Source organism: Xiphias gladius, chromosome 8 (genome assembly GCF_016859285.1).
Source record: "Xiphias gladius isolate SHS-SW01 ecotype Sanya breed wild chromosome 8, ASM1685928v1, whole genome shotgun sequence".
In the NCBI taxonomy this organism is placed as follows: Eukaryota; Metazoa; Chordata; class Actinopteri; order Istiophoriformes; family Xiphiidae; genus Xiphias; species Xiphias gladius.
This window is the reverse complement of record NC_053407.1, coordinates 6779807-6799658: the sequence shown is the minus strand read 5'-3', so window position 1 is coordinate 6799658 and position 19852 is coordinate 6779807. Positions and strand designations below refer to the sequence as shown.

Below are 19852 nucleotides of genomic sequence, written 5' to 3'. Positions count from 1 at the left end.
CACAGATGTAATTAATAATATTAAATAATAACCATTTAGTTATTCCTGTATTAGGATGCTGATTTTGTGCATGCTTGTTTAATGGAACGACTTACTGTGCATGCAAATGGAACAGAGTCGTTGTTAATATTGTTAGTTACACCTCTGCTCTTAATGTCATGACAAGTCAAAATGAATGTTAAAGGGTCTATTGAAATCAACCTATAGGGCTTGAAAAACACACCGAGTACTCTTTACAGGTTTTCAAAAACAAACACTGGTCAACTGAAAAAAAATATTCACCATATGTGAAAAGCTCTCTTTTTGCAGATATCATCCAATAGTAGGAACATGCTTTTAGGGAATCTTGATCTTCTGCTCATTAGTCTCATTACTTCATCCTGAATATTATCACCTCTTGCGGTATATGAGTAGAAGAAACACACAAGTACATTTTTTTTTTCATCCTCATTTTCCTAACAGGAGCTGTGGCTTTTCTTGCCCTTTCCCTTCACAGTAGAATGGCCATTAATGAAAAAGTCCGCCCCCCAAATTTTTCAGAATTTACATTTATTATGTGGACTAATCACTGCTGGCTGGCGGCAGTGTGGGCAATGTGATTAGTGTGTGAGTTCTAATTAAGTCTGTGAAGCCTCACACAGTCTTAGACAGGCTCGGGGAGCTGTAGGCTTAGATAGCTACACGCAGATGTAAGAGGAAAGAACACAGTAGGTATGTTCTCACACACGCACACACACAGACCCACACAGGCATGCTTTTCACGTGCATATTGAAATATGGGGATTCACATGCATGCACGTGCACTGGATCAAACGCATAGAGCATACACACGGGATCTACTATGAAGCGTGATGATGCAACATCAAAACAATCTGCTCACTATCTGCATCTCTCTCATCTTTCGCTCACGTAGGCTACAGACACACACGCACACACATCAGTCTGTTCACTGCAGTGCCCAAGACGTCTCATCACACAACTACATCAGGCTTGGAATCACTCTCTCTCTCTCACACACACACACACACACACACACACACACACACACACACACACACACACACATAGAGAGAGACAGGGGCGCTGACTCAGATGGATGCTGTCGGTGGCAGTGCGCCCCCAGCGGCGATGCTGCCGCTCCTGCGCCGGGGTTAAAAAGCGGCGGGCAGCGTACCGTGGCCACAGTGTGGGTGTGTTTGAACAAGTGACACACAAAAGTTAGAAGCGGATTTCTCTGGCGTCGGTCTTGCAGCAGCACCCATCGAGAGCATCATGGCAAACAAAGCACAGCAGCCTCCTCACCTGCACCTGGCCGAGGTCACTGCGTCCCAGTTCCTTGACATTTGGAAACATTTCGACACTGACGGTAGGACTTTTCTTCCTCAAAGTTGATCCAGACTCAAAATTCATGAAATATCACTGAATGAGATCACTGCTGTATAACGCAGTTCAACGCAATTCAAAGGAGGTTATTATTGTGATACAGAGAAATGCATGGGAAAGGGCTGAAGGGCATCCTTAAAACATTACACCAAAAACCTATAGCCTATCAAGCTTAATAGAGCTGTATAATTGTCTAGTAAACAATAAAATCGCAGCAAAAGTTCGTCGTTTTGGGGTATTAAAGCGACAATTTAGGGAATTAAAAAACAGGGAATAATTTACTGGGCTTCTGTAAACTCACTTTTGCAGTCGTAAGAGACCTGCAGGGATATTTAAATAATATTATAGGGACTATTTTGTCTGTACTTGGTGATGATATTCTTTTGTCTTCATGTTTTCCGCTCGATAGATGAATAAAGTAGCAAAAAAGGGACATTTTCGAGTTAAACACTGTTCAAGAGCTGATTTCAGAACATGATGGTTTGTCAGCAAAAAAGTTCCACATTTTTTTCTGAATGAATTTTTGATGCGGACCACCACGGGATAAAGCCTTTTTTTTAGATAAATACATAGGCAGATCCATTATTTGTCATTAAGTTATTCTATTAAACGACTCAAATACCGAAATATATATGGATTTCATAGTATTCAAACATATATTAGCCCTAAATGCTTGGTTAACCATATAAACCGCATATGAAATGGTGATTAACTATTTTCCTTGAATGCAGCTGCATCTCTGTTAAGCCTAATAAGCGCAGCCTAATTAGTCCTCTCACCATGAAGTACACCATGACATTTAAATTCATTTTTTAAATTTAAACTCTCAATTGAAGTGTTTTTTTTTTTCAATCAATTTATATCCTAATTGGTGTTTTCTGTAATTATTGACAGTTTGGATGGTAACTCTACAAGCAATTGGCTTCGAATTATGCCTCTTGTGTTGATATCCGTCCCCAATCAAAAACTGGCTTACTGAAGTTTCATCAAAAAGTAAAGTATCAGGTGGTGCTCTTTTTCCAGTGGAGATAGCTCACTAAAACAAAAATGGATTTATGTGATATTGATATGATGTCTGTCAACATAAAATTTTCCTATTAATTAATTTATTCAACAACCTTTCTTCTTCAATATACACACACACACACACCTTCTTTTCCATAGTCCATAGTCTTGATCGGGGTCTCATCTTCTTGCATTGTTACTCTGTGTGTCTCGATACAGATCTGTCGGTTCAGTCTTTCTTTCTCACTCTGCCAATATCTGTGCGCACATTGTGTCCGTGTAACAGCGTGACAGTATGACAAGGTGCTTTTATTTACGACAAATTCATCAGGCGTGCTGCTGTCATGCAAGCCTTGCAAGTTTCACTGAGAATTATGGACACTTCTGTGAGCTCATGAGAATGCTGATAAAACTCTGGATGCACTGGATGACTCAAAAGTCCACAGTCTGAAAAAGAAACCATTTTTTAAAATTTCATTTTAAACTGTCATTGTCCTTTATTGAATTGCCAAATTTGGGGTAATCTGCTTATAGTACAGTACCGGAGGCTTCATCCTGCAGTTAGGACAAGTGCTAGATAATTAGGAGTTAACATTCGAACTGTCAGTTTTAACCAACTCCCTGGTTATTTGTTATCAGGTACAATCTGCTAATTCATAAGCCAGAAAGTGAGTTACACTGGGGCATATATGTGATCAGTAATTCCTGGCTGCAACTGGTCATTATTAAACAGCAAGTCCTGACTCTGGCTTGTTCAATCAACTTTCTTGAGATGTCCAAAATACACACGCAGACAAGGCAAGTGTGTTGCAATTATTCGTTTCACACACACACTCCTGGGACTTAATTGTTAACGCAATCTGTTTTGACGCACACATGCTGAAACATACTCCACAGGGAAATCAAGGTGGAATGAAGAGTCGGATTTGGTGGAGGGGCTCAGCAGCTGAGCTCCTCCATATGAGCCTATGTGTGGACAAAGTTATATCAGTTTTTGTTTTTACTCTTTTAGCTTGGTTACAGTGTAGGGATATCAGTCCTAAATACCCAGGTTTTTAAGTCCTAATGCCAAGGTATTTTACATATTGTGCTTCGCAGTGAGCCACTTTGCAAATCAAATACATCCACTGTGCATCTACACATTTGGCTGGAGTGTTTGATTTCTGCTCTCATTACTGGGACTGTCTTCTGGCTTGGCAGAAAGAAAGGAGCGCTAATTTGTTTGCTCAGATTGAGTAAACATCTCTGAGTTGCAGATAAAAATACACAGGAGGCGATGCACCCAGAGATGATGAAACCACATATTCCCCTGTTGGCCCAGGATCAAATCTCACTGGATTGCATCTCTCGCAGTTCCTCCACTCTGTGTCCCTCTCATCTTTCCCTGCTGTCTCTGTCAGGCCTTTTCAATTCAATCACCTCAAAGCTGAAAAAGGGAACAACCGCAGTTCCTTTTGCTAATAATAGAGCATTTGCTGTCAATTATTTTCATTAACCTGGATATGGAAATTTGTAATATTAAGCAAAATCCGCCTCTTGAATTCACCCAACTATGATCTCAACACAAAATATTTGAATAGACAGGGCTGCACTCTACTTTGAAAGGCAAATGCACTTTATATAGGCTTTAAATATGCACTCAGTGAGAGCTGCCCTCTTGAGAGGTTTCCTGTGTTGGGGTTGAATTTTAGAACCAGAATCAGAAGAGTATAGCGTCTTTGCCAGCGACTTCGGTGGACTATAGCGACACAGTATCCCAAAGAGTGTGTATCTGGGCCAAAGGGGGTTTTGTGAAGCTTTTATCTTGGTAGTGGGTGCAAGCTTTAAGTGGTCGTGCAGGAAGACCAAAGCATATGAAGGGTAGTTGGTGGGAGCGCTCTCATTATGACGAATAAAACTAGTTGTTTAACATTTAAACTGAATCATCGTGAGTTGAGGTCACGCATAAAGTGTATCCACTGGCAGTGATTTTTCACATCTGCATACTAATATAGCATCATTGATTTTCAATTTAAATGAGAAGTATGTGCTCATTGGATTAGGGACACTTTGGGACAACATTAACACAACGTGACTAGGCTGCAGCACATACAGCATTTAATTGAAAAAAAACATATGGTACCTTAAGCATATAGTTGTGGTTTAAAAGCTGTTTGGAAGAGAAAGTAATTATCCTGCATCTGAATAAGCACATTACATCCACAAACAGATGCTCCCTGATGCACAAATATAATGGGGTGTATAGATCTAATGCTGCATTTATTGAATGTAGGACAGTGCTCCAGCATAATCTATTCATAAATGTATTTTATTGTCATTTTATGCCATTTGCCTTGTAGTTAATCACATTTTACTCTGTTTAATTATCAAGCAGGTCATTTCTCTCCAGAGTGCTAAATGTCAGTAAAACCCACAGGAGAGAGGCTCGATAGTGAGGCATTTCACTGTCCCACTTATTGAAACAGCCGAGCTTGTATTCGTGAGTTTTGATAACATCACTAAGGAATGCATGCATGCACACACACCCACACACACACACATACACAAAAATTTCCAAGGATAGAACAAAGACGCTAAGATGTTGGTTGGATAGAGAGAGGGAGTTAGACAGAAGATGAGAGAGACAGCGAGTTAGAGGGAGAGGAGAGGAAGTGGATGGCATAATAATCTTTGTTAGTGTTTAATGAGGCAGCTCTGCCTTCCAGGGTTTTATTGAAGCAGCTAGTCACATCGTTTGGAGCCATCTGTCCAGCCATTCAGCATGCTTGTCGATAGAATATTGGCACTGGTTCACTGACTACCTGGGTGAAGCGGGCATTTGTCCTCTGAATAGGTACTGTCAGGGCACCAAAACAGCAGGAATAAAGATAAAATAACATAAGAATAAAATCAACTATATTGTGCCCAGGCTAAAAATATGATGGACATCCTCTTAGGATAATATAAGCACCATTTGACAAAAGTCACACTCAATCAGACAAAATGACTGAAGGATAGGAGGAAGCTTCCGTTCTTGATAAAATATCACTTTCACAGTTTAAAGAATCTTAAAAAACAAGTTCAGGTAGAAATTGACTGAAAATCAGCCCTTTATTTTTGGAGTTACACCACTGTTATGCCCTCAGGACAAGCATGTACTTGATCAGTTAAAGCTAAAAATAGACATCAGTTAGAACGATATTAATGCGGACGCCATATCTCTCCTTAAATATCAGAACAGCCATTGTATCTATTGTTTCTGTCATTTTCGTGGGTGTGGCTTGTCATGGGCTTGTCAAGCAGAAGGGGGAGCAGTCTGTTTTGGATGTTTGCGCATGTGCATTGTGGATAACTATGGGATCTCTGATAGGTGACTGGCTATGGCCACAACTGTGCCTGTCAAGCTTCCCTTGACTCAGCTTCCCTCGTTCTAAGATCAGTTATGATATCGTATGCATTCTTATACACATACGAAGATTTGTGTGGAAAATTGGAAAATTACTTCAACAGTCGTTTCTTCCTAAGCGTTAAGAGGTAGCAATAGTAAATAAAAGAGCAAATTACACTGTGATTTATCATCTCAAATTGGTACAAGATGTCTTATTAATGACCTTGGCCAACATGTGTGAGTACGAGGAGTTATAGGGTGTATTGTGGAGCAGCTTTTCATAACTCCTTTTGCAAGGAAAGCTTTCACAGATATATTTATTCAATTTACTTATTTTCAGTTAACCATGTAACATAATACCCAAGTCTTTTAATAGTGTTCTGCTTTTTAGCTATCCTATGAATATTTTTTCCTTTCTGTTAATCAAGGTATAGGGTTATATGTGCAAGATCCGCAGTAATTTTTATACATTTGAGAGAGCATATTGAGGCAGGAAAATACAGGACTCTGCGTTGTCCCAGGAGTGTGACATTGTCAGATAATGGTAGATATTTTGAAGATTACCATAGAAATGATTTTAGATATTTTTCCTGTACACTGCACATTTGATATGTTTACTGTCAATTCAAAGGAATAATCCTAATACATCTTGACCCATGAAGGAGTGCAGAAAGGTGAAGATGTCCTGGCAGAGTGCAGCAAGATTCAGCAGAGTGACTTTCAGCACAGGAAAGACAGGCAGCACAAAATCATGAGACAGGACAGGCCCTGAATAGAGAGATTTGCTACTATGCTACTACTACTGTCATGAAAAGGTATGTTTTAGTCTGGTCCATTTTTCTCGTCGGTGTAGTAACCAACTGAATTGCACATTGAGATGAGTTTTGGGGTGGTTATTGGTTCTTGAACTGTGCTTGCCTGTCTTTAAAAGTCACTGTACACCACTGCATTACACTATTATTTATCAAAGGACACTGTTATTCATATTGATGCGTCCCATTTGCCAAACTCCCCGCTGAATGCAGTAATGATCTCTATGGAATAAAAGAAGCTGCCCGTGGATCATCACCTTCAAAATCATAGAAAAGCATTTTTCTGTATATAGCTTCTCCTTGCATGCAACCCTGTGAACACACAGTCTTTGAGACGTGATCAGTTTGCATCGTGTCAGTCAATAGTCTAATCTATTGAGCCAGAGGGGAAGCAAGAGAGTTACCGGTAAAAGGCTCATGTTTGAATCAATACTTGCAAAACTGAGCCATGCTGCGATCTGTTTGACACTGTGACACTGTGACCACATCTGCACTGATGGGGTTTTTGCATGTCAGCAATACTGACAAAAGCCCTTTGTGGTATGTTTTGATAACATGACATTATGGTTTGTCTGCCTCCCAGGTAATGGCTACATCGAGGGGAAGGAGCTAGAGAACTTCTTCAGGGAGCTGGAGATGGCCCGGAGAGGAGCAGGGGTGGTAGGTCCAGGGACTAGACATTAAACAGAGATAGATATACTGACCACTCAGGTTTCATTTATATTGAGTAAAAATCTTTTCTAGGACCCTTCAAACCGCACATTCAGGGAAAAGATGACGGAGTTCATGCAGAAGTTTGACAAGAACAAAGATGGACGAATTGAGATGTCAGAGGTAAGACTTGTGATGTGCTTTGTCTATTATGCTTGGAAATCTGTTTTTTCTATTCATCTATTCACTTTTGTGGCTCAGAGTAAGATGAGAAGGGTAATATTACTCTTACATACATACTCAATAAAGTAATTCAATTGAGTTGTTCTGCTTGAGCCACTTCCATGCCCTGAATTTGATGTGTATTCATGGTACATTGTAAATATCATTGAATTGTGACTCAGAACCAAAACCAAAACTGGGCTCTCTGTGGAGGGAGAGTAAAAGTTAATGAAGGAAAAATGTAAGATAATTCACAGAGCCAAAAGAATACAGTTCAACTAAGAAGCTTCAGAGGCCAGGTCAATACTCTGATAGATTGCACAAATGCAATCTTTATGATATTCTTTCCCTAGATTCCACCATGAGATCTGAGAGAGATGCAAGAGGGAAGGCTTCTCCAATAGCAATAATCCAACGCCAGCCTGGAAAGCCTGCAAATGAGTTTTAGGTTCAATTATTGTAGGGATAATCCAATGTAAAGGCTTCGTCTGAGCATCCAAAATCATGATTTTTAAAATAATTCCATTTTAGGCATAGCTTTGCCTCTGAGGTTGTGTCTGTATTATTCATGTCTGAGTTGGCCATTTGAAGCTTTGCAGACAAAAAGCTCCCCAGTCTCCACTTCTTCTTCTCTCCGGGCATTTCAACTCCATGTTGGGTTCTCACTTCTCCCATTTTCCTGTCATTTCTCTCTCGAGCTGGCCCAGATTCTCCCAACTGAAGAGAACTTCCTGCTGTGCTTCAGACAGTTTGTCAGCTCCAGTGCTGAGTTTATGGCGGTAAGAGTGTGTTTCTGAGTGTTTGTAGATGGACCAGTATATTCTTTAATGCAAAGCTGCTACCTGTTCTTAATTAACTGTCATTTGATCAGTTCTTTGCAGTACTTTTGGACTTCTTGTACAAAAGCTTCTTGTTCACTATGAAATGCCATTAGCCAAGACGGGCTTACTTTAACGAACCATGCATTGTAGACCAGAGTCGGTCAACCATGGAGGGCCGACAGCCTGCGTGTTCTCTTTTCTCCCCACTAGCTAATTTCACGGATTAGTTCCCTTTGTATGGCTGAAGGTGTACTAATTAGTGAAATAAACCGGAGTGGTCTGGAATGAAAACCACAGACTCTCTGCCTCCATTGCACATGGTAGCCCATGCCTGCGATTGAGACTTACCAGTTGGATTACAAATCAAGCAGCCACATATGGTCCATCATGAACATTGACTGGAGAATTGGATGAGCAGAAATAAACACTAATATGTGACAAGGGAGTAAAGAGGGAAAAGATCGTTATGGTATAAATCCCTTCAATGAGGTTAAAAGGAGGGATAAAAGGTTTGTAATGGGAGTGAATTCATTGAATGTTTTGGTCACTGTAATACAGTAAACCCTGTTGATATTTGTTATGTCTGCTTTAAAGCTTGAGAGGACTCAATTAATTTTATGTGCTCCGCTAGCTTTAGTGATTCATGTTCAGCAACTGATCAGTGTTAATTTCTTCGGCTGTAAATGGTTCTCCAAAGATGCGTGTAAATGTGTCTGCTGGTCTATGCAGAGCAGTTATGGGTTGTTATGGGTCACAGAGATATACCTAGGAGCTGACACGCAACCCCCCCAAATCTCAACACACAGTGCAGATTCAATTTTGGGAAAAAAAAAAAAAATTTCTTTTGAAAAAAAGGAATAACAAAAATGTAATCTACATGCCTAAAATCTGTATTAAGTATAAAAGAAACAGCTACATGAATGTTTCCAAATGACTCCCATACACATTTGTTTTAGTCTAAAATCGGCATTGGTAGAATTAGAAAATTTCTAACTTTGGCATAGCAAGTGGTATTGTTAGAAAGCATTGTCATTTGTATGACATGCTAGACACTGAATACCACATGTCAAAATCTTTAGTAACTTTATAGAAAAACGTCACTTATCTGACACTTATCTGTACTTTTGAACCTGCTTTAGTACATGTACTGGAAGACAAAAACCAAATTAGCAGGAGAAAACAATGAACAGTTACCTCATTGCAAGGGACACTAACCCAGTAAAATATCTTCACGTGGTCTACACAAACATATTTTAACATTTGTTTTTAACAATTGTAACATCTGCATCAAAGTCAAATGTATTAAAAACAAGACAGTGAATGTTAGCAGAGCAACTAAATCAAGTTTAGCAGACATTAGCTACAACACATTAACCACACAGTACTATTAACTAGCAAAACCTCACAGAAAATAAGAATGTCCATTTTATTCTGTATATAACAGCCCAGTCGTTGGTTTAAGAAACCATTGAATTTGAAAAATTCCAAGTATGGTAGAAACAATTGTAGTGCTGCTGTGAATTATGAATAATGAATGAAAGTTGGAGTAACAAAAAGCCCTCTGCAGAGCAAGATGTGTGCTGAAAGATACCAGAAAAAAAGTAAAATCATTTATTCCAAAAAATACCTTCAGGTGATAAGGAAATGGCATATTTCATGTTATATCAGCTGCAATGAAAGGAGAGTGCCAATTAGAAACCAATTACATGTGGAGAAGAGGCTGTCCTTGTCTCCTTGTCAAATTGAGAAGGAATTGTGAAATGTGAGATGGAGGATGAATGAAAGAGAAGGTGTGGAAAGAGAGAAGATTACAAAGGGCAAATGAGAGAAAGCAGGAACAGAGAGGGCATAGATGAAATGTCGATGGGAAGTCGAGAGTTACAGCTTGAGAACTGAGGATTAATCAGTCTTCACTGAAGGTAGCAAGGAGGAGGAGGTGGGCCAAGAGGTTTTTAAAGGGTCAGAATGAGGAAGCAGAACCTTCTATTTTCAGAGTCATATATAATGGATAACCCTACTGTAGCTCCTTTCTGCAGAGCCCAGAGGAGGAGAGGAGGAGCAAGGGGGTAGGAGGAGAAAGAGAAGGGGCAGGCCATCTATCTTTGATAAGGAGCCCTCCTTTGGACAGGGACAGCTGCTAGATTAAAACATTCATTAAAATGACTGTCTCTCCTTCCCTCATTTCTCTCTCTGTCTTGAGCTTCCCTCTGCTCTGTATGTGGGTGAAAGGAATTGTAATGAAAGCTGTGGGATTACAGTGACGGTTCAGGCTCTTGTGGTCGTCCCCTCTGGAATGATTTCTGCTCTGCACCAGAGAAAAATCAAACTGTTAGCGTAGTTAAACGGCAAGCTGGGGTTCGATCAGAGAGGATCTATTTATGGGGGAAGTAATGTACTGTAAATCACCCTGGAGAAGAGCGTCTTTGTTCTTTATGCATCAGTTCTGAGAAAATTCAATCCATTGTTTCTTTTGTTTTGGTTGATTTTTCTTAGGCATGGCGGCGATATGATACAGATCGCAGTGGCTATATTGAGGCAAATGAATTGAAGGTATGTCAAATATATCATACTCATCAACACATTAAAATCAAACTTTAAGTAGTATTGCAATCTATTTATTGAAATGTTTTTTTATGTAAGATGTCATATTCATCCTAAAGCTAGGATAACCTGCAATACCTAATTTACAAATATTACAAATATCCATTGTTTATTCATCTGCTTACATAGTCATACTTATTCTTATTTTGTCTTTTTTCTTTCTTTTTCCCCCTAACACATTCCTTTGCACATTAACACACACACACACACACACACACACACACACACACACACACACACACACACACACACACACACACACACACACACACACACACACTCACACTCACTAACAGAGCACCTAAACTAAACTGTAATTATCAGATCGTAGTAGCTAAGTACCCACTTAAGTAGCTACTTAAACCATATGTCCTGTCTTTTACCATAATCATTTACATTTTATTTACATATATTTAAACCACTGTAACTTAACTTGTAAGCTCTTGTATGTATTTTTGTTAAGTTACCTCCTAGATGTTATGTTGTTTTGGACCAATAAAAAGAAAGAAAAGACAGAGGCAAAAAAGAATCCACTACATTTTTTGTGTTATGCTCAGTAACTGCCTTATTATCATTCTCATTCGGAATCTGTATATTTAAAGGAAAAGGTCAACACTCTGGGAAATTCGCTTATTCACTTTCTTTCCAAAAATTAGACCACTCTTATGTCTGTGTACTAAATATGAAGCTAAAGCGAGCTAAGCTAATCAGTTTAGCTTTGCATTAAGTCTGGAATCAGGGGGAAACAGCTGGCCTGGCTGTGTCCAGCACCTCCACTACTTGGCAAGAAAGCACGTAAGCATTTATCCAGAAATGTCTAACTTCTCTTTAAAGCCCTCAAAACAACTTTAAAAAATATTTATTTTCATGTATGACTTCAAAGACACTAAGTACTTCATACTCAATATGCCCCACGCTGTAGTCTTTGCAGTGTTAGGGCCATCAAGTGACATATTAGCTAAAAACTTCCACCTCCAATGTTTGATACTGAGAAGTTTCAGGGCTTCACCTTTTTTTTGATACATGTGAGCATATGGGCGAGTAAAGCCAGACAACAGCTTTGACAGAGGAGAGTTAAGTGGCTGCCCCTAAGGAAATTCTCCAGTGACCATGAGTGGGGTTTTTTTTCAGGTGAGGATTCAGATGCAAAAAGCTTTACAGACTGCACAAATGTTATTCACTTCAACACCTCTTGAAAATGTTGTGTTAAATTATACAGCGTAAAGTAAAACTCTCCACACTGGGGAGATGAGCATTAATGGGGTCAGTGATTATGCATCAAGTACAGATTAGGCTGCTTGGGTTGTTATGGGATCACATTTCTTCCATCTGACCAGGTGCAGATCAGTTACTCAGGTGTGCCTTTTTAAAAGCTCTGGGAAAATGCAGATGAGATCGCAGGCAGAAGACATGTGTCTGACCACATGACTGTGAGCAGACATGGAAAATATCAGAGTATATTGTCTCAAATACTGTACAACTAATATAAGAGTAGGTTTCAGATAATACTACTTGAGTGCCCTCACCTTAGGCAACTTTATACTTTTACTTCATTGCATTTACTGTACTTAATGGCTGTAGTTATTTTTTATTTTGTAGAACTATATTTACAATACAAAAGACAAGATAAAATCGAAATACTAATGCAATCAGAATTTTTATACCTCTCTATCCTTCTTTTTTTACCTTCCACCCTTATGTTCTTCTTTCTTACCCTCCTCCTTTTCTCATTTCTTTTGTTTTTCATCTATTTTCCATTACTTTTACTATGATTACTTTTACTTTGGATCCTTCAGTAGATGTTACTGCTACTACTTTTACTTAGTGTCAGTAAAAAAAATAAGTAACGGATTTGAGTGCTTCTCTCTGTGATTATGGCAGATGTTATATTATTTTAAGTATTTTTAAGAGAATGCTACCTCTGATGGTAGTAGTAAATCTTCAGCTACATATTTATCCACAAATAAATAATTGTGATTTTTCTCAATGGTGAAAACCGAATACCCTCTATATGCCCCACTTCTGCATGTTTTTTCTCATTTCTTTTTTATCTACGTGTGCCTCTGTCCTCAGGGCTTTCTGTCAGACCTGCTGGAAAAGGCTAACAGACACTACGATGACCAGAAGCTGCAGGAGTACACACAGACCATAGTAATTCTCATTCTTAGACATGGACTCACACACACACTCAGACACAATGGAGAAGCCCACACTTCCTACGCAAAGTATAATTGTACGATTTACAGTTTTTACAAGTTATCGCTATTCTGTAGGGTTAAACTCTGGAACATAAGGCTCATCATTTTTATTTTTATTGATTTTCACAATAAATATACAGAGTTTTACACATTTTAAATTTTGTTTTGCCCAGGTTTTATGTACCTACTTATCCAAAAGTTGTTTTGTTCTCTTCTGCACACCACAGTTTAGTAAACAAGGTCCGACTCAGCGCACAGGAAATGGTTTCAATAAGATTAAGTGAGGAGAAAATTGAGGAGAAAACACAAATGAGGTTGTTTGGGGTTTTTTTTAAATAAAAAGTATAATCTCGGGGAAAAGAGTCCTATAGAAATACGTAGTCCTTCTGAAAGCTATATGTCTAGTCTCCATTTGGCCTGATGACCTCAGAGGCCTATCCCGTTGGTGGCAGCAGCCCTGTGCGGCTGATGGTCATGACCCATCATGTCCTGCAGGTTGTGTGTTTACAGCCCAGATGTGCTGACATCTGCTTTGTCCTGGAAGCCCCAGAGCTGACCTGACCTGATTTAATGAAGCAGTTTCCTCAACATAATAATAATAATTAAAGGAATACAGAAAGTGTTTAGACTTTTGCCCAATAATCCTCATTAAATGATGACATGGACGCTAATATATTTATGACGTCGGTGATTTCGCATAAGCTGCAGTGATTCATGCTACCACCACACTGCTATAGTTTACTATGCTAACTGGAATATCCTATGCTGATAGAAATCTTTTCACGAAAATTAGAACCTAGCAGTTAAAACAGGCAGTTTTTTGTGGGAGTTCTATGAAATTTACACAAATATGAAACAGATAACTTACAGGATGATGGGCAAGGTTAGACTGTGTGCACATAACACTTATTGGATAGCATGGTTAAAATTAAAGATAGAATAATATATTATAATGCCTACAACAACAAGCATAATGTTCTCTCCAGAGTCTGGCTAAGTGGTGCTATTTCATTTCATCAAATGTCATCAAATGTCAGATGGTTTCATACCAAGTATACTTCCATTAACATTGTGTTTGTTTGGGAAAATGTAATGTTTTTAAGAAATGTCATTTTGTAATCTCTTTTGTATTCTCTCTTTCTAATGTAACTTTCACCTAAAAAAGAGAAGTTTTAGGTTACTATTCTGTAAAAGTTCACCATGCATTGGCTGAAATGTCTGAGGCAAGTTTTATGGACAGCCCCTTTACTGGTCCTCTGTTAAACATCTAGAACTATTTTTAAAAAATGTCGATGTATAATAAAAGAAACTTTATGGTTGTCCATTCTTTTTCTCAGTCAATGAAATTCATGGGACCACATTTGCCTTCATCTTGATAGCATATAGTTATAAAAAATACTTTTGTTTCAGTTTCTCTCCTCTTTCCCTTCCAATCTCTGTTTTGCTTCCGCTTTGTAGCTCAGGATGTTTGATCTGAATGGAGATGGGAAGTTAGGCCTGTCAGAGATGGCAAGGTAATGTGTAATTTTACTTGCTTCTGTTCACTGTATAGATGTTGAGACACTTTGCCTGCTGACGGATTTGAATAATTAAACAGCTGTGTCCGCTAATGAAGTCCTTCTCTCCTACAGGCTTCTCCCTGTTCAGGAGAACTTCTTACTCAAATTCCAGGTAGGGAACAAACATGGTGCACAAAATAGCTTGTTTGCATACACAATTAATGTCACTGAAAGTTTTAATATGATGTAGCTTCTCTTTTTGAATATTTATGATAATTATACTGTTTTTGATTGAATTTTGCTCACATGTAGCTTAGTAGTGAAACTCAAATCTTGTTTTACAGGGTGTCAAGTTGACCACTGAGCAGTTCAATGCCATCTTCACATACTATGACAAGGTACGTGACAATTTATTCAAGGTGGTCATGAATAACAATTGCTGACTGCCTTTTGCTCCCAAACACAGCTGAAGTCTGGCACCACTTCAGGGTTAGCTTCTGTTTCACTATTTTTCCATCTTCAGTGTATTGTAGCATAGGGGGTTTCTTGAATCTGTCTTACTGAAAAGCTGGAGTCCTCCCCTGGTTTAATATCCATTTGTTCTGAGCTAAATCGGTAACTATTACAATCCTGGAGATTAACATTTGAACACCTTGTCATATTTAATTAGAAATAGTTAGCAAACGTTATTTTCTTAGCAACAACTAGAGCGTTTATGAGTGCTAATGAAATAACTGTTTTATCCTGGTTAAAATAATATGGTGTTCATAAGTTAGTAGATACAAATTTAATTTATCTGAGGCTAGTGTAAGAGAAGCTAGCTTGAAATGGGGTGGGGCTCTGAGGGAGTACCAGTCAAGTAAGTTTGTATCTATATAATGGTCATTGTATCTGAAACCTAATAAGCTAACATGGTGAGAGGACTTAGGAAAATAAAATGTATATTTACACTTTCAAATAATAATTAAATTGCAGCAGAGCTTGAAAAACTAGGCTAACTTGAGTCAAGTTGTCCGGGTGACAGTGTTTTTTGTTTTTGAGTTTCCCTTTCGTTAAAATCATAAATATGCAAATTCCTTTGTTGTTGTTTTTTTTTTTACCAAGGGTGCTCCCCATCTACCCAAGGATATGAGTTAGGCTTGACACACCTGTCCCTTTGTAAACAGCTCAGGACGGTTGGGCAGTAGATCAGTTAATGGCCACATTTTCCACATTAGCAGTATATTGTTGGGGGGGGGGGGGGGCACTACAGGGAGTGATACGATACAAGACAGAGGGGAACAGAGCACAGTCACAGGGGATAGAGCTGCACACTGTACATCTGCTAAATAATTTTTCTTGTTTATGACAGCGTGAGTTTTTATGAAACTGAAGGAGCAGCCATAATCTAGGTAGCTATAAGAAAGCTGACTAAATTTCTGAATAAATAAACAAGTCTGCTTGATGTGGCACAGCAGACTCTAGTTAGCTCAGTTGTTAGCACGCTTCTCATCTGTTAAATGCTTCCTATTTTGCTTCCTGTTTTTAGGCACTTGCATAGAACATTTTAAATGAAATACTTTTTTTCTAGTTTCTAAAGCTGTTTTAGTAGCCGTGAGTCAGCCAGTTCATGAAAGCTTTAAGTCTTGTCCTAATCAGCCATTGTATGCCCTATGTATGTAGAATGCAACCATCTTTTGACCTTGTAGTATGTTCATAGCGGAAAATTTTAAAACATACAATACTAAAATCCAGCTATGGATACTAAAATTGCCTTATGTAGGGAAAATGTGCTTCATCTGTATTTGAAAAGTTTTAAAATCTGATATTGGTAGCAGTGGTCCTAATAACTAAATCGCTTCCCATAATTTTTTCCCAATAGAGTGAAATTGTGCAGTAGATTAAGCACTATTTCCTTTTCCACTGTTAGCATTATTACATTGTGAACAATGTAGAATATTTGAATTGAGACACAACATCAATGTTTGGTCTGTAGGAAGGAGAGGATCTGGAGTATTTGGAGATTCCAGTGGGTTGGAGAGGTGTGTTTGTTTTATGTACATGAGTAGGGACAAGTAGAGGTTTTTTTGCACCTGCTGATGTTATTACTGATCAGTAACTATTAGAACATAAAAAATATCTTTAAAATCTTTAAGAATTGGAAACTGAATATTCTTTAACTGGCTCTAGCAATAATATAATCTGACAAAATCTCTACAAAATATTGACAAAAAATTCTCAGCACAATTTTCTGATAAGTCAAATTGTTTGTTTGTTTTTCTTTTTTTGTTTTGTGTGAGTGTGTGTGTGTGTGTGTGTGTGTGTGTGTGTGTGTGTGTGTGTGTGTGTGTGTGTGTGTGTGTGTGTGTGTGTGTGTGTGTGTGTGTGTGTGTGTGTGTGTGTATTTCCAAAAGACAATAAAAAAAACATTTAAGCTCAATATTTTCTGTTATTTTGAATTCTTGCCACTGTCTAGGTCTTAGTCTTAGTCAACATACCAACCTTGGCATTAAAAGTTGGAGAGCAAAAAGTCAGAATACAGCAATCCGTCACAGCAGTGGGGGGGTTTGCGTGCATGTCTGTGTCTTGGGCTGGACTGAAGGCTTGCAGTCTCTCTTGCTCACTTGCAGAGGACAAGGTTGAATATTCAATTATAGATGAGCCACTGCAGTCCATTCATGTAGACACTCTGCAAATGGAGCACTACCATTTATGTGTGTAATTAGTTTCATCATTTTGTTATGAGCTCAGCCCCTGCAGCTGAAACACAGGCAGCTGCTGTCACTGGTACTGAGAGATCGCTGGCAGGGCAAAGTGTGGCCGGTCAGCTGAACACTAATATGGCTCACATTGCTTACAGTGCCACTGCCCCAAACTGTATGAGGCCTTGAAAATGTCTGAGATGCGAGATGGCACGCAACTTAGATAGATTGGTTGAATCCTGATGCTGCTCTGCATTTCCATAATTGCAGAGTCCCAGGTCTTTCAATAAATAGAATTCACACTTTATTCCCAAGATCTCCACTAGCTTTGCAAACATCAAAGAGCATCTCCTAGTGTTAAAGTAAAAAGACTGGCAAGACCCTAAGCTCTGAAGTCCTCTTGAAAACGAGCTTAGATGAGCAGAACATGGTTTTGTGCCACTTGCCAGGGGAAAATTTCCAACAATTTGGACTTATTTTCTGGCACCAAATTCTAAACACTACTGTGAGACACAACTCATTAATTAGCAAAGTGGCTCCATATTGAATTTAAAGCTATCCCGCTTTACAGAGTTGTGAATGGGAAGTCTTTTTTAAATCATTATTCATGAATGGCTGGAGCAGTGCACAACAATCGAGAAGCTCAGAATCCAAGCATTGTTGGTGCACACTGTTTAGAAAGAAAGAAATGCAGCAATGCAGGAGGAAAAAATAAAATAAAACAAATGTAATAGGGATTTACATATTGTTGAGTTGTAGTTTTGATGGCTGCTGTGTAATTATTTTATAGTCTATTTGCTGTCTCCAAATCGATGATCAATGACCAATGATCTTGTCTTTCTTTCCAGTCCCTACTGTCTGTTTGAGATGAAAATAACATTTGGGATGTCTTTCTGTTGACTTCTTTTAGGATGGGAATGGCTACATTGATGAGCAGGAGTTAGATGCCCTGCTACGAGACCTTTACCAGACAAACAAGAAGGTGAGATTAGGGCTTTGGTAAAGGTTTACAGGTATTTTGTTTGCCCTGTGGCATACTGTATGCACCAACTTTTTGTGAGCTTAAAGCTGGCTTGTGACTTCCAGCACTTGAACTCTTTTCTCTCCAATCATTTCTGCTCCTTTGAGCTGTTTACTCCCTGTACATACTGTATATGCCTACTATGTATCGAAACAGAAACAAAGCAATAGTACAGCTACAAAAGCTCAGATCAAAAATTTTACTGATACCAGCAAATGATTCAGGGTTATTAACTTTTTATTATCTTCATTCAGGTGTTGTATTGTGTGTCTTAGGTTGGTGTGACTCAGCAGGGTTAGCAGGAACTAAAATTAGAAAAACAAAACTTTCTGATTGGCAAACAATAAATTCCAATTAACAGAATCTTGAATTTCAAATGTACAGGGGTCATGTTTAGTTTAGTTTAGGTTAGTTTAGTTTAGTTTGACATTGTTAGGAGCAGGACATTAAATCATATATAACTATAAAAATGTCAAGGATGACAGAACAAGGTGAACTTTTCATTGTGGTCCTTGTAAAGATAGAGAAGACATCAAATCAATAGGTTCTAAAAATTACATAAAAATTATACCATGATAACCTTACACTTCCAGGTATCCAATGAGCTATAATTTGACTTTCGTTTTAAAATCTTAACTTATTATTTTGACATGTAAAGGTAACTTATTCCAACTCGTGGCACCAGAAAACCTCATGCATTATATCTGTTTGCCAGGCATCAAGGGAAAACATCATACTTTCTGCTGAGAAACCACCAAAATAGGGTACATGTAAGTGTTTTCCCAAACCCTTCAACCAGGAACAGACAGAGTAGGCAAAACAACTCAAAAAAAAAAAATTGGCCAGCAGTATTAAACTTCATTTATGATGATTAGCTTTTCTAGCCAAAAAACTACATCTGTTGTTCAATTTCTCAAAGGTTTTTAACGCTATGCTGTCTCTCCACCAACTCTACGACAACAAACATTTGTATAACAAACAGTGGGTTTGGAAGAAAAAAATCTCACAATCTAGGACAATACTAGTTAAATTGATCTGCCTTAGCCTTGGTTCTGACCCAAATAAAGTATAAGTATTTCCCCTTGATTCATGTCACTAGTTGACCTCCTCAGCTTTACTGAATCAATGATACCTCCCTGTCTCTTGTTCAGGAAGTGGACTTTAAGAACCTAACGGGCTACAAGCAGAGCATCATGAGCCTGTCTGATGGAGGGAAGCTCTATCGTGGCGAGCTGGAAATTGTCCTCTGCAGGGAGCCAATTGTGTGACTCTTTCTCCTCTCTTGTTGCATATCATCGTTTTCTCTGCCTGCCCTGCCCTGCTCCCCTGAGACCACACCCACTTCCAGCTGCCTGGCAACGTATACCAGGTGCATGTGCCGGACACTCCCAGCTGCAACCTGACCCTCTCAACCCTAACCATGACCTGTCTGAAACCTCTAGCTTTTCTCCTTCTTAACCCTCCCCCATGTCCTTTACCATTTCTGACTTCATCCCCATCCATGGTGCCCATGCTGTGCCTGACCTGCAACTCCTGACCAAAAGCCCAAACCCCTTATTCCACAGAAATGATGTTTTGACCTGTTGATAAC

General features: G+C 38.8%; 2 protein-coding genes across 2 annotated transcripts in view; both read left to right on the top strand.

Annotated features, from left to right (window-relative positions):
* The window catches only part of LOC120792840 (myosin-2), a 2705-nt gene extending 2382 nt beyond the window's left edge, over positions 1 to 323 (top strand). The window contains exon 11 of the mRNA XM_040132208.1: positions 310 to 323. Within this exon, the coding sequence (XP_039988142.1) occupies positions 310 to 323 (14 nt within the window). The remainder of the gene's footprint in view (positions 1 to 309) is intronic.
* Positions 324 to 1272: 949 nt separating this feature from the next.
* Positions 1273 to 19635, top strand: calb2a (calbindin 2a). The gene is made up of 11 exons (XM_040133532.1): positions 1273 to 1366; positions 7151 to 7227; positions 7312 to 7401; positions 8139 to 8219; positions 10755 to 10811; positions 12936 to 13013; positions 14519 to 14574; positions 14692 to 14731; positions 14904 to 14957; positions 18151 to 18222; positions 19413 to 19635. The coding sequence occupies exons 1-11, from the start codon at positions 1273 to 1275 to the stop codon at positions 19527 to 19529; spliced, it is 816 nt and encodes a 271-aa protein (XP_039989466.1). The 3' UTR covers positions 19530 to 19635.
* Positions 19636 to 19852: the final 217 nt, after the last annotated feature.

Bases quoted from the DNA above. Each gene is read 5' to 3' on its own strand.
- calb2a (XM_040133532.1), top strand. From the start codon at position 1,273: ATGGCAAACAAAGCACAGCAGCCTCCTCACCTGCACCTGGCCGAGGTC. The intron at 7,228-7,311 runs GTAGGTCCAGGG...AATCTTTTCTAG, and splicing joins CCCGGAGAGGAGCAGGGGTG to GACCCTTCAAACCGCACATT. The intron at 14,958-18,150 runs GTACGTGACAAT...GACTTCTTTTAG, and splicing joins TCTTCACATACTATGACAAG to GATGGGAATGGCTACATTGA.